Source organism: Rhinatrema bivittatum, chromosome 5 (assembly GCF_901001135.1).
Source record: "Rhinatrema bivittatum chromosome 5, aRhiBiv1.1, whole genome shotgun sequence".
In the NCBI taxonomy this organism is placed as follows: domain Eukaryota; kingdom Metazoa; phylum Chordata; class Amphibia; order Gymnophiona; family Rhinatrematidae; genus Rhinatrema; species Rhinatrema bivittatum.
This window is the reverse complement of record NC_042619.1, coordinates 12,957,565-12,971,429: the sequence shown is the minus strand read 5'-3', so window position 1 is coordinate 12,971,429 and position 13,865 is coordinate 12,957,565. Positions and strand designations below refer to the sequence as shown.

At 47.0% G+C, this 13,865-nt stretch overlaps 1 protein-coding gene across 6 annotated transcripts in view; it reads left to right on the top strand.

The window, feature by feature from the left end:
- The window catches only part of NUMA1 (nuclear mitotic apparatus protein 1), a 503,280-nt gene that overhangs the window by 272,558 nt on the left and 216,857 nt on the right, over positions 1–13,865 (top strand). For all 6 annotated transcript variants that reach the window (XM_029602025.1, XM_029602029.1, XM_029602028.1 and 3 more), the window contains exon 13: positions 8,478–8,600. In XM_029602025.1, the coding sequence (XP_029457885.1) occupies positions 8,478–8,600 (123 nt within the window). The remainder of the gene's footprint in view (positions 1–8,477; positions 8,601–13,865) is intronic.

Sequence of the window (13,865 nt, the reverse complement as noted above, 5' to 3'; positions counted from 1 at the left end):
AGGTGATCCCCAAGGTACCAGGTTCCTGTGGCGGGTCATCCCTCAGGTTGAGCCAGGCAAATGGGGGGTTGGATACCCCCAGCGTTTGTAGCCCGAGTGTCCCGGTGCCACTGATAGCCAGGGAACTGGCTCCCTCTGTAGGCTCTGAAGTCCCCTTCTGTTTGCTTTTGGCTTGCCTTCAGGGAAGTCTCCTCCTCAGGGGTTTTTGTTCTGTTTGTTGTTTTGTGCTTAGTTAAGTTTAAAAAAAGTGAAAGCAGGCTTTGAGCTAGACAGCCAAGACACACGGCATCGCTGGGAGCAAACAACCCCGGAGATTTCGGTGCGAGTAGTGGGGGAATGGCTAGTACCGGAGCGGTACTGGTGGGGTATAACTCTCTCAGGGTGCCCTTCTCAGTGTGGCTGGCTGTGCGTGCATTTCCCACCACTATCTTCTTGGCTGCTCGCTGGTGGGAACTGCGCTGTAGCACGTTTTCTTTCAGTCTGTTGGCTGCGGCCATGTGGTGCGCCCCTTCTTTTGCCGTTTTCTCCGTCTGGCAGTAGGGCGGAGAAGTGCCTGTCTGATGTCTGACAAGCCATGGGTGGAGGCCTGTGGCATTTGATCAGCATGCTTGAACTCCCTTTTCCTGTGCACAGTTTTTGCCTTGGAGGGGAGGGTTCCTCCGCTAAGAATCTGAGGTCCTCATTGGGGGCTGTGGTGGTGGGGCCCCAGGTACCTGCTCCCACTTCTGTGGATTGGGACCTCGGACAGGGGGCCCAGTCCGTCCAGGGCCCTGGGGACTATCTCCCCACCTCTCCTGCAGTTCAACGGAATGAGGAGGATGATGCGGAGTCCGATCCCAGTAGTCCAGAGGGGACTTCTGGGGGCCCAAAAGGGTTTTATCCCGAATTTGTCGTCCTCATACATGAAGCTCGGAAAGCAGGTAAACGGAGGTTTAAGGAGAGGTCTGCGGGTTTCTCCAGGAGACCTCGGGGGACTTAACGGGATCCCTCGGGAAGCACACACAAGGATCGATGCCGATGAGCCTCCTGGCGATGGTGGCTCCTTGCCCGTGGTGGATGAGATGCAGCACCCAGACCCTGATGGACCTGAGGACGTGGTCGAGAGATCTGATGTGGATGGAGACTACCCTTGTGTGTCCGCCTTTTTAAGAAGGCGGTACTTTGGTCTTTTATTCCCCAGGTGTTGGAGGAATTAGGACTAAAATTCACTCAGGAGGAGTCTGATAGTGAGGGAGTTAATCCAGTTCTGGATGGTCTTCGGGAGCCGCCCAGAGCCTTTCCCATTCCGAAGAAGATCCAGAAGGTTATTAGCCGGGAGTGGGACTCTCCGGAGGCTGGCTTGAAGGTTGGGAGAGCGATGGCGAAACTTTATCTCTTAAAAAGTCTAAGGTGGATGCCGCGGAGTCGGTGGTAACTAAGAAGACCAAGATTCCAGTAGCAGGGGCTGCTGCTCTGAGGGATGTTCAGGACTGCAAGTTGGAGATTCAGCTCAAGCGGATGTTTGAGGTGTCAGCCCGCAGTCTCCATGCGGCGGTCTGTGCCAGCCTAATTCAGTGAGCCTGTTTATGATGGATTCAAAAGCCACAGGAACAGGCATCCTAGGGAGTGCTTTCCTCTACCCAAGCAGTTCATCTTGAAGTGGGAGTGGCGTATGTGGCGGCTGCTTTGTATGACTTGGTGCGCATCACAGTGCAGAGCATGATTTCAGTGGTGGCTGCGTAATTGGTCAGCAGATAAGTTGTCCAAATCTCAGTTATGTAATCTTCCCTTTAAAGGCAAACTTCTGTTCAGGAAGGACCTGTTCAGGATCAGCTCATGAAATCCCTGGGAGAAACTAAGGACAATAGGCTGCTGGAGGATAAGAGGAATGTTAAGAAACCCTTTTCCTCCCAACCCCGTTTTCATGAGACAAGGTTTTGGTCCGGGAGGGGCTCTGCATCCTCTGGTTGACAGCAGTTCTTTCGGGCTACTGGAAAGTCCAATAGAGGCGGAGTCGGTCAGGGAACCGGTGGAAATAAGCCTGTCCAATGAAATCAGGCCGGTCCACTCCTCGCATTCAGAAATCGGAGGCAGGGTGTTTCGCTTTTACGAGGAGTGGACCAAGATTACCTCCAATCAGTGAGTGTTGGAGGTGGTATGTTACGCTTACGTCTTAGAATTTTCTCAACCACTCAAGCATGCTTTTTTGGAATCGCATTGTGTTTCCCAAAACAAACGGGAAGCGATAGAAGGGACGCTTCGAAGAATGATGAGTCTAGAGGCTATAGTTCAGTACTGCTGAGCGAACAAGGTCAGGGAAGGTACTCCATCTATTTTGTAGCTCCAAAAGAAGAGGGCTCCTTTCACCCCATCTTGGACTTGCAAAAGGTAACTTGGAGTTTGCGGGTACAATGCTTCCAGATGGAAATATTGCGCAAAGTGATTTCAGCAGTCTGAAAAGGGAGAGTTCCTGGCGGCTCTGGATCTCACCGAGGCTTATCTGCATTTTCCCATTCGACAGGACCACCAGAAGTTTCTCCAGTTAAAAGTGCTGGCTCAGCATTTTCAGTTTCTGGCTCTTCCCTTCGGGCTAGCCATGGCGCCTCGAACCTTCACAAAGGTGAATGGTGGTGGTAGCAGCAGGGGGAGGGGGCGAAGACGGAAGACGAGTGCTTGCATTTGGTGCACCAAGTAATGTCTCTTCTGTGCTCGCTGGGACAATTTGGCAAAGAGTCACCTGGTGCCGTCTCAATCCCTGGAGTACTTGGGAGCTTGATTCGATACCCTGAATGGCAGTGTGTACCTGACTGCCGACAGAGTGGCCAAGCTGCAGGGTCAAATATGTCACCTGCTCCATCTCCCTGTACCTAGGGTCTGGGATTACTTGCAAGTGCTGGGCTCTATGGCCTCAATGTTAGAGTTGATGCCATGGGCATTTGCATTATTATCCCGCTGGAAAACCCTGTCGGAATAGTATTTTCTCCCGTTGCCTGTTCTGAAGGAAGCAAGATCCATTCTAGTGTGGTGGCAGTCGAGGAGCAATTTGGAGAAAGGAATGGTCCTCGAAGTCCCAGATTGGGTGGTGGTGACCACGGATGGCAGTCTCAAGGGCTAGGGAGCAGTGAATCTAGGTAGGTTGACTCAGAGCCTTTGGTCGATGGTGGAGCAGTCCTGGTCCATCAAATGTCTGGAGACAAGGGCAGTGCACAAGCTCTCGAAGCATCCTTGCCACTGGTCCAAGGTCAAATGGTGCAAGTGTTTTTGGACAGTGTGACAATAGTGGCATACATCAACTTTCTTATGTTCTTAACTGCCAAGGTGGATAAAGTGTCCCGCTGTGGCTCGGGAGGCCCAGCTGTTTGGGCGGAGCATCATCTCGAGGAGATCATGACCTCCCCTGTTGCAGGAGTAGACAATGTGCAGGCGGACTTTCTAAGCCAGCAGCAGTTGGACCCGGGGAGTGGGAACTGTCATTGGAAGCCTGGAATCACATTTGTGCCCGATGGGGGACTCCTCAGCTGGACCTCATGGCGAAGCGGGCCAATGCCAAGATGGAAAGATTTTTCTGTCGCAGACGAGAGATCAGGTTGGTGGCTGGACGCTCTAGTGTGCCCTTGGCCGGCGATCCTTCTTTATGCTTTTCCTCCGTGGCCCCTCATAGCGCGTGTGCTCAGGCTCATAGAAGGCCATCCCGGATCGGTGGTACTGGTGGCGCTGGAGTGGCCATGTCGTCTGTGGTTCGCCAATCTTGTTCATACAGCAGTGGATGGACCTCTGCAGCTGGCTCACTTGCAGGGGTTGCTTCGGCAAGGTCCCATATTTTTGGATCAGGTGGATTGCTTTTGACTTGCAGCCTGGCTTTTGAGTGGCAGCGGTTGCGCATGAAGGGATATTCGGAGCCGGTTATTACTACCTTTCTTCAGGATCTTACGGAGGCATATCTCCACATTCCCATCAGAGCAGACCATCAGAAGTTTCTATGCTTCACCATGCTAGGAGAGCATTTTCAGTTTCAAGCTCTTTCCTTCTGGCTAACTACTGCTCCGAGAATGTTCACAAAGGTGATGGTGGTAGTGGTGGCAGCCCTCAAGAGCAAGGATGCTGGTGCATTCGTACCTGAACGATTGGCTCATTCGTGCGAAGTCAGAGGTGGAGTGTCTCTTTTCTATTCGACGAGTGACGGAGCGTTGGAATCCCTGGGCTGGGTGATAAACCGGGCAGAGAGCCATCTGGAACCATTCCAGTCATTGGATTATCTGGGAGCACAATTCGACACCCAGTTAGGCAAGGTGTTTCTTACCCTGGAAAGGGTGCTCAAGTTGCAGTCACAAGTGGATCGACTGAGGGATCTGATCTGTCCGTCCCCAAGGTTTGGGATTATCTTCAGGTGCTAGGATCCATGACCTCTGCGCTGGATTTGTTGCCATGGGCATGTACACACATGCGTCCATTTTAGAAAGCACTCCTGTCCCAGTGGAATCCGATGTCTGAGGAGTTTTAGCTGCCGTTACCACTCCAGGAGGAGTCCAGGTCCAGTCTCATGGTGGCTGTCGCGGTCCAATTTAGAAAAGGGAGTGGATTTGGGGGTTCTGGACTGAGTGGTAGTAACCACAGATGCCAGTCTGAGCGTTTGGGGAGCGATATGTCAAGGATCTACAGCCCAAGGGCAGTGGTCTCCGATGGAAGCTTCCTGGTCAGACAAATGTCTGGAAACAAAGGCAGTCTGGAGGGCAGTACATGTGTTCTCAGACAATGCAACGACTGTGGCCTATATCAATTGTCAGAGCAGAACGAAGTGTCGCTTGGTGGCTCAGGAGTTTCACAAACTCTTTGCCTGGGTGAAACTTCATCTAGCAACACTTGCAGCCTCTCACATGGCAGGGTGGACAATGTGCAGGTGGATTATCTCAGCAGACAACAGCTGGACTCAGGAGAATGGGAGCTGTTAGCAGAGGCCTTTGTGCTCATTTGGCGCAGGTGGGGCGAACCCCAGTTCGATGTCATAGCAACGAGGAAGAATACCAAGATGACCAAGTTTTACAGCCACCAAAGGGATGCTGATCCTTTGCAAGCGAACATTGCCTAGGTCTTGGCCTTTTTGCAGGAGGGCTTGTCAAAAGGTTTGGCCTATAATTCTCTCTGAGTCCAGGTGGCAGCTTTGGGATGTTTCAGAGGGAGGATGCAAGGAAGACCCTTAGTATTTCATCTGGACGTAGTGTTTTTTTCTGAAAGGAGCAAAGCATTTGCATCTTCCAATCCATAGACTTTGTCCATCTTGGAATCTTAACTTGGTCCTGCAACTACTGTGTAGTCCTCCCTTCAAATGTTTGTGAAGGGCTACTTTGAAGGGTCTTATCCTGAATGCAGTTTTCCTGGTGGCGATTTGCTCGGTGAGACGGATTTCTGAGCTCCAAGACTTATTGTGCAGAGAGCCTTTTTTACGAATTTCTGATGACGAAGTCTCACTTCCTTTATGCCCAAGGTAATGTCATCTTTTCATCTTAGCTAGATGGTGGAGCTGCCGGGGTTTTCTCACTTGATGCCAGATTCTCCCCATGCTAAAGAGCTTCATCTTTTGGATGTGCGTCGGGTTCTCCTCGGATACCTCGGGGTGACCATTTAATTTTGCTGCTTGGACCATCTTTTTGTGTTATTCAGTGGACCAAAGAAGGGGTTGCAAAGCGACTAAGAACTAAGAGTATGATTGCTTGTTGGTTGAAGGAGGCGATAGTTTTGGCTTATATTAGTAAATGTTGGTCGATCCCTGAGGGATTGCGTGCGCATTCTACTAGGGCACAGGCAGCCTCCTGGGGGGGAGTGTCAGTGTCGCTGCAGGAGATTTGTCGGGCGGCAACTTGGTCCTCTTTGCACACTTTTACCAGGCATTACCATTTGGATGTCAGGGCCCCAGAAGAGAGCTCCTTTGGTGAGATGTACTACGGGCAGGTTTGAGGGGCTTGGGTACATCCCACTTGTCTGGACTGATCTGGGACATGAACAGAAAAGGAAAATTGGTTCTTACCTGCTAATTTTCGTTCCTGGAATACCACAGATTAGTCCAGAATCCCGGCCCATTATAATGTTTTTCAAAAGACCTCTCCTGATTCTAGATGCAGATTTAAGGTGTGTGTTGCAGAATAATATTGTATATACTTCTCACTTGTTTGAGACTCAAAATTCTTTTTCTTGGCAGCTGGAGAGACATTGCCTTTCTGAAGAATTTCCTGCTTGGGTGAGCCTATGGCACTGAAAGTAATTTTTTTTTCTTTTGTTGTACCCTGACGTCAGAGGGAGGAGCTGGGGAGTGCTCTTTAAATCGGCACCTTTGCGGTGCGCCGCTGGCGCGCAGCTTAGCCCGGATTTGTCCGGATTTGTCCAGCTACCTGGAGTTTCTTGGGGGAAGTAAACAAACCGCGGTGTAAACTACATGCGATAGAGACCTCTCTGAGACTTGATACATATACTCTGGTAAGTCTCTTTAAATTTTTGCATTCTTATATTTTCCTCCTAAATGCCGCATACAAAGAGGAAAGCCAGAGTAAAAGAACTTTCCTCAACTCCGATTTCACATCTAAATCAGCCACGGATTGAGGCCTGTTTTACAAGGTCTCCATTAACAACGCCGGGAAGGGAGGTCGCAGGAGGAGTCTGTCAGGAGCAGGAACCGAGCCTCCAGACCTATGGAGACATCTTTAAGCCCCGGCGCACCAGCAACACCAGAGCCTCAGACAGGCAAGAGAGAACTAGAGTTTTTATATGAAGTCTTTAGAATAAGACCGGCCTCGTTACCATCTGACGACCAGAGAGGAGCAGAGGGAATATCTAGCTCCTCGGTGAACCCGGATTTACAGGGAGGCTTTACAGTGCCATGAGGTTTCTGGACAGGCTCCAGTGGAGGTAGGAAAGAGGATCAACAAACAAGAGCTTTGAGCAATTTTCCATTAATAAAACCACAGACCTTTACCTTAGAAGAAATTGGGACTATGTTAATTGTCATGCAAAAATCAATAAATAATCTAACATCCACAGTCCAAGAGGCATTAAATAAAACTGTGGTGTTGGAAACTAAAGTGGAAAGAATAGATAAAGCAGTTAATGTGATTGAAGGGAAAATAGAAAGTATTGAAAAAGTTCAAAAAAACTTAAGATCTGAAAAAATGTATATGAATAAGATTGAAGTATTAGAAAGCCAATTAAGAAGTTCAAATCTTAGGTTATTAAATTTTCCTAGGATAAAGTTAATATCACCAAACAATTTATTTAAAAGTTATCTAACAAATATACTAAAATTTCCTGAAAATGCACTGCCTGCAGTATCTAAATTGTATTACCTACCCCAACCTCAATCCTCAGAAGAAAATCAAGGTCAGGGAAACCAGCCAGATATAAACTTAAACCTGTCTGAATTATTAGAGAAATCTTAGGAAACGACAGTAGAAACTAGGGGCACTTTTATAGTACAGTTCGCTTTTTCAACAGAAAGAGATGCTGTGCTTAGATTGTTTTTTCGATATCAGAAACTAAATTTCTACGGGCAACAAATTAGAATATTTCCCAACATTGCTCGAAATACACAACTCAGAAGGAGTAAGTTTATTTCAATGAGAGGGGAGGTAATAGAACGAGAGCAAAGTTTCTCTTAAGATTTCCCTGTCGTTCTCAGGTTATATACCAAGATTCAAAATGTTTAATCAACCTGAGCAATTACGCTCTTATTTGGCTTCTCACTCCTAGAACCTCCATTGAGCTGGAAGGGAAAAAAATGTTTATGATGGAGTATATTACACTGCAATATATAGTTGTGATAAATGTTTCTTTATATATCTGCTCTTTATTATACTTTTCCTCCAGGTTTCTCCTGTTACCTATAATGAATGGATCAATATTTACAGAACTAGTTGTTTATGTAAAAATGGGAAAATCTGTTTAATTGTAAATTTCTTTGCTTCTTGAATATGTTGTATACTTTGTGATATATTAAACTTAATAAAAATAAAATTTAAAAAAAAATTCTTTTTCTTGCTCCTAGTTCAGGGGGTCAGTTTGGTTGGGAGTTTGTACCTTGTGCCCCAGCTTTTTTTTTTTTTTTTTTTTTAATTTGGAGGAAGAGATCCTGGAGGTTTGGGGTTAGACATCTTGGCTTGGGTACAGGTCAGTACTGAGAGACTGCAGGTGGCCCTCTCGGTTAAGTAGCAGTACCTCAAAGTTTTGTTCTCTGCCTCCATCTGCTGGTGGGGATGCATAAAACCACTCGTCTGGACTGATTTGTCGTATTCCAGGAATGAAAATTAGCAGCTAAGAACCAGTTTTCCTTTCCCCAAGTCTACTTGGTTAGTAACAATTTATGGACCTTTCCTGCAGGAACTTGTCCAAACTTTATTAAACCCAGAGTAGCTAAGTGCATATGAGAGATTTGCATGCACTGCCTTAAGGCCACTTCTTAAGCATGTGATCTCATTGGCGAGTTTTTTTTTTTACCCGAATCTTCTTTTCCCCAGAAATGTTTAGAAGAGAAAACCCTGATACTTCAAGGGAAAATGTCCCTGCTGGAAGAGCAGCTGAAGCTGATAGGGGAGAGCTTAACACAGGACAGAGGTGAAGTTATGGGAGACGTCCTACAGGTACTGATGCATGTAGTCTTTCTCAATATGTGGATGTTTTTTAAGGCTGTGTGAAGAAAATGGTATAGTTTTTGGCTTTTATATGAACCCACTGAAGATAGAATGACTTTTTGGCCTCTTCAGTGCAGCCATTCCTTTGCTATCCTGTGTGATGGGCAGAAGGGCTAATTTCCCTGTTTAATCTCCAAAGGCATAGTTTATTTATTTTATTTATTTATTTAACTTTTTTATATACCAACATTCAAGACGGTGGTCCCATCATGCTGGTTCACAAGAAACAGGGGTGTAATTATAATAAACGTTACCATTTAAACAATAGTGCAGAAAAGCAGTTACATATAACAAGGAAAACAATAACTTGGAATGAGAAGGGAAATGAAGATCAGATAGTTATATATAAGTATAAATAACATTGTAAGAGGTGGCTATTAACGCTAATGCTAGCGGAGCGTGTTGAAAGAAGGAAGTTAGATGGAATTGGAGTTAGGAAAGGCCTGCGTGAACAGCCACGTCTTGAGTCTTTTCTTGAATGTTGAGATGTTGGGTTCCATTCTAAGATCTGGGGGAATGGAGTTCCATAATGTTGGACCAGCTGTGGAGAATGCCCGATCTCTGACCGTGATGTGTCTGGTAGTCTTGGCTGGAGGTACTTGAAGTGATCCTTTGTAAGCATCTCTTGTCGGTCTTGTGGAATGGTGTAATCGGAGGGGGATATGTAGATCGATTGGGGCTAATTGATGGATGTTTTTGAAAATGGTGAGAATGGCCTTGTAGATTATTCTGAAGTGGATGGGCAGCCAATGGAGGTCCATCAAGATAGGTGTTATGTGTTCTCTTCTCCTGGTGTTGGTGAGTATACGGGCGGAGGCGTTTTGGACCATTTGTAATGGTTTGGTGTGTGATGAAGGGAGACCAAGCATGATGGTGTTACAATAGTCCAGCTTTGCGTAAATGATTGATTGTAGGATTGTTCTGAGGTCATGTGTGTGGAAGAGGGGTCGTATTCTTTTCAGCACTTGGAGCTTATAAAAGCAGTCTCTGGTGGTTTTGTTGATGTTAGCTTTCAGGTTTAGGTGATTGTCAATTTGAACTCCTAGATCTCTCACTTGTGTGGTGTTTGGTACGGTGGGATGGGTGTATGAGATGGAGCTGTTTTCTGGTGTGATGAGTAGAAGTTCTGTTTTTGATGAATTTAGTATCAGGTTGAGACTTGTAAGAAGTTGTTTGATATTTTGGAGGCAGGATTCCCAGTGCAACAGTGTTTTAGCGAGCGACTCTTCGATGGGGATCAGGACCTGAATATCGTCAGCGTAGAGAAAATGTTTGAGATTTGAGGTCAGTGAGAAGTTTACATAAGGGTAATAGATAAATGTTAAACAAGGTAGGAGACAGGGATGAGCCCTGAGGGACTCCTACTGATGCGGGGTGTATAGAGGATTCTTTATTATGAATCTTAACCTTATAACCTCTGTTGCTGAGGAAGGTTCTGAACCATGATAGGGCAGTGCCTGAGATACCTATGGCTGATAATTGGTTGACGAGAAGGGAGTGATTGACCGTGTCAAATGCAGACGATAGGTCGAGTAGTATCAGAAGGAAGGCTTGTCCTTTGTCTAATCCTAGGATGATGTGGTCAGTCATAGAGATGAGGAGGGCTTCCGTGCTTAAGGTTTTACGAAAACCGTATTGTGATGGAAATAGAAGGTTGTTGTCTTCAATGTGGTTTGAGAGTCGTGAGTTTACCAATTTTTCCATTATCTTGGCTATGAATGGGAGGTTAGCTATCAGTCTAAAATTATTAGGATCGTTTGGGTCGAGATTTGGTTTTTTGAGAAGGGGTTTGAGTGAGGCAAGTTTGAGGTTGTCCGGGTAGAATCCTTGTGTGAGGGAGCAATTTATGATGTCTGCCAGGGTTTTGGAGATGGATTCTGGAATTGCTAGTAGTAGTTTGTAGTATTTAAAATTAAGTTATATAATAATCTGGGAAAGAGGTATGAAATTTACAGCCCCTCCCCCCCCCAAAGTGAAACCTAATTGACTAGAAAGATATTGCTCATGGAAAAGCTTACTAACAAAAGGAAGGAGATAATCATCTTTTTTTTTAAAGTCTGAAATCCATTTTTTAAATAGATTCAGTGTCAAATTACAGCTAACCTTTTCTGTCTGAAAGTTCTCTTAAAAGTACTATTCATCTTTATTATGATAAAATAACGGATACAGTTATGCAGAGGTTAAGCCGTAATTTAGGTCCAGCTTAGGTGAGTTAGTGATGATGCTGCGGACTATCATGCGGCTGGTTCTGGGGACTGTTGGTAGCTCCGGTCATTGCCCAATGATGACACCTAGTGGCAAGATTTAAGTCCTGTAATTGTAGGGCTCTGGAAGAAATCATGTTGCATGGCCCCAAGTTACAGAAATTTGTTGCAATGACTGGATTACAATAAATTGGAAGGGAGTACAGTTGTGCTCATAAGTTTAAATACACCTGGCAGAATTTGTAAGATATGTAGCATTTTTAGAAAATGAGTGATCAGACTAAACACTTCTGTTATTTTTAATGTTTCAAATTTTATACTATTGCGCATCATAGAATAGCACAGTCAAACAAACTATAGCAATAAAATGGTCCTGTCAAAAGTTTGCTTACCCTTGAATGTTTGGGCTGATAATATACATTCAAGTTGACGCACACAGGTGGAAATGGCAATGAAGGGTAGGTATCCACACCTAACGCCTTGTTTAATTGTAATTAGTGTCTTTGTATAAATAGATAATGAGTTTCTTAGCTCTTGAGAAACCCTTGTGCATTTTATCCCGTCCTGCACTGACTTTGGTGGTTACTGAAACATGGAGAAAGCAAAAGAACTGTCAAAGGATCTGCAAGCAAAAGCAGTTCCACTTTATAAATCAGGAAAAGGATATAAAAAGATATCCAAAGATTTGAAAATGTCAGTCAGTACTGTTCAATCTCTGATCAAGAAGTGGAAAATTATGGTTTCTTTTAATACCAAGCCGTTGTCAAGTAAACCAAGAAAGATTTCAGTTCCCTGTACGTACCAGGATCAGTCCAGACCGTGGGTTGTCTTCCCCCTTCCAGCAGATGGAGTCAGAGAAAAACTGAGAAGGTGGTCCCTTATTAGCTAGTGCGCCCTCTACATTCCCTCGGTATTCCTCTGACTCCAGCAGATGCGGGTTACACCTACGGTTCTCCCTCTGACTTTAGAAAGGACTTTCCTTTACAGCTCTTTCTCTTTCTTTTCCTTGGATGGATCTTTAAAAAACAAAACAAAAACAAATAACAATAGAGAGAGGAAAAAGTTTAGACAGGCTGAACTTGCAGACAAGGGCTCCTGTTAGGGTCATTACTGTCTCCCTGTCTCCTTCTTTATATTCCTGTATTGTGGGGTAAGTTGTAATTTCTTTTTCAGTCCTGCCCTTTTGCTGCCTAGGGTGTAAGCTGTGTTTCAACCTCTACCCCCTTTCTGGAGACCCGCTGCCCTGAGAGGATGTTTCCTCAGGAGCAGCTTTGCGATCAGAGATGCGACATTCCTCTGATCTAATTTATACTTGTCAGGTTCACTCCACATTTGGGTCGCGAAGATTAAAGCAGCGTTGATTTTTACTGTTGCTGCTGGCAGCCTTTGGAGATTTCTTCACTTCCATGCTGTGCTCAGCGCAATGCTCCGGGTGTTGGGAAGTTGGGTCTCCGGCTCTCGACGGAAGGAATTTGTGCCGGGTGCCTCCCCGGTGGGGAGGGCACCTCGAGGCAGGAGGGAAGCTGCGATTCGCGCCCGAAGGCGCACTAGGCTGTGGAGGGGTCGGCCCCGTTCCCGTCTGATACGGGAAAGGCGGCCGTTTTGTTTTCCTTGAGTCCTGCTCCCGCGCAGTTCAGCGATGATTTTCTCCTCGGCAAGGTCCCCTCCCCTCCAGTTCTTACACCGGCTGCCCTGCCGGCTGCGGCCTCACCGCGGGGGGGATCCCCCTGCCCCTCCTTCGGGGTCATTTTCAACAGAATTTAGTTTGCTTATGCATAATGCCTATCTGGCTTGGCTGAGCCAGCAACAGCAGCAGCTGGATCCTTCTCTCGTCCCTCCTCCACCTAAGGTTCTCCGCTTGGATGTTCCTCTGGGAGCAGCTGGAATTCCCCAGGGATCAGGCCTTCCTCCAGGTGGGTCGTTGCCAGATGCTGCCTCCGGCTCTCGAGTTCGAGTGGTTTCCCAGTCTACCCCGCCGGCCCCTCAGCCTCAGGATCCCTTGGATGACCCAGACCTGGATGACCCTACCCCCCTATCTCAGGTGGAAGGGGACGACCCCCGGGTCCTAAGCCTTTTTCAGCGGGATGAGTTGGAATCCCTCATTTTCCATGTTCTGGAGGAATTGGATCTCGAGCCTCCTCTGGAGTCTCCAGGGCCCAGTACCTACAGCTTAGAAGGGGGATCCGGTTCTTGCAAGTCTCCACCTGCCAGCGAAGACGTTCCCTTTCCATCCCAGCCTCCTCCAGTTATTGTCCAGACAGTGGGACACTCCTGAGGCAGCCCTGCGAGTAGGCAGGGCCATGGACAAGCTCTATCCGCTCCCGGAGGAGTACCTGGAGCTCCTCAAAGTACCAAAAGTGGATTCCTCAGTGACCGGCGGTCACAAAGAGGACCACCATTCCGGTTATAGGAGAGACTGCCCTGCGCGACTTGCAAGACCACAAACTCGAAGTCTATTTAAAACGGGTCTTTGAAGTATCCGCCTTGGGTTTTCGGGCGGCTGTGTGTAGTTCTCTAATGCAAAGAGATGGGCTCCGATGGGTTCAGCAATTGCTTGGTACCCAGGATCTTCCCCTGGAGGAAGCGCAGCAGGCGGAGCACCTGGAGGCAGTTATTGCATATGGGGCAGACGCCTTCTTGATCTACTCCGGGTGCTGGCTCGGTCCATGGTGTCCGTGGTCTCGGTGAGATGCCTCTTCTGGCTTCAAAACTGGTCGGCAGATTCTTCCTCCAAAGCTCAACTGGGTTCTCTTCCCTTCAAAGGCAAGTTACTGTTTGGAGACTAGTTGGACCAGCTGATTAAATCGTTGGGAGAAAATAAGGTACATAAGTTGCCCGAGGCTCATCCGCGCACTCCGAGAGTCTTCAACTACGCTCGCTCCCATTTTCGAGGACAACACCGTTTCCGGCAGTCTTGACCACTTTCTCACAAGCCATCTTCGTCTAGGTTGCAGTCCTGGTCGCATTCCTTTCAAGGCCGGCGGCCCTCTCGAGATACCCTTCCTCAAGG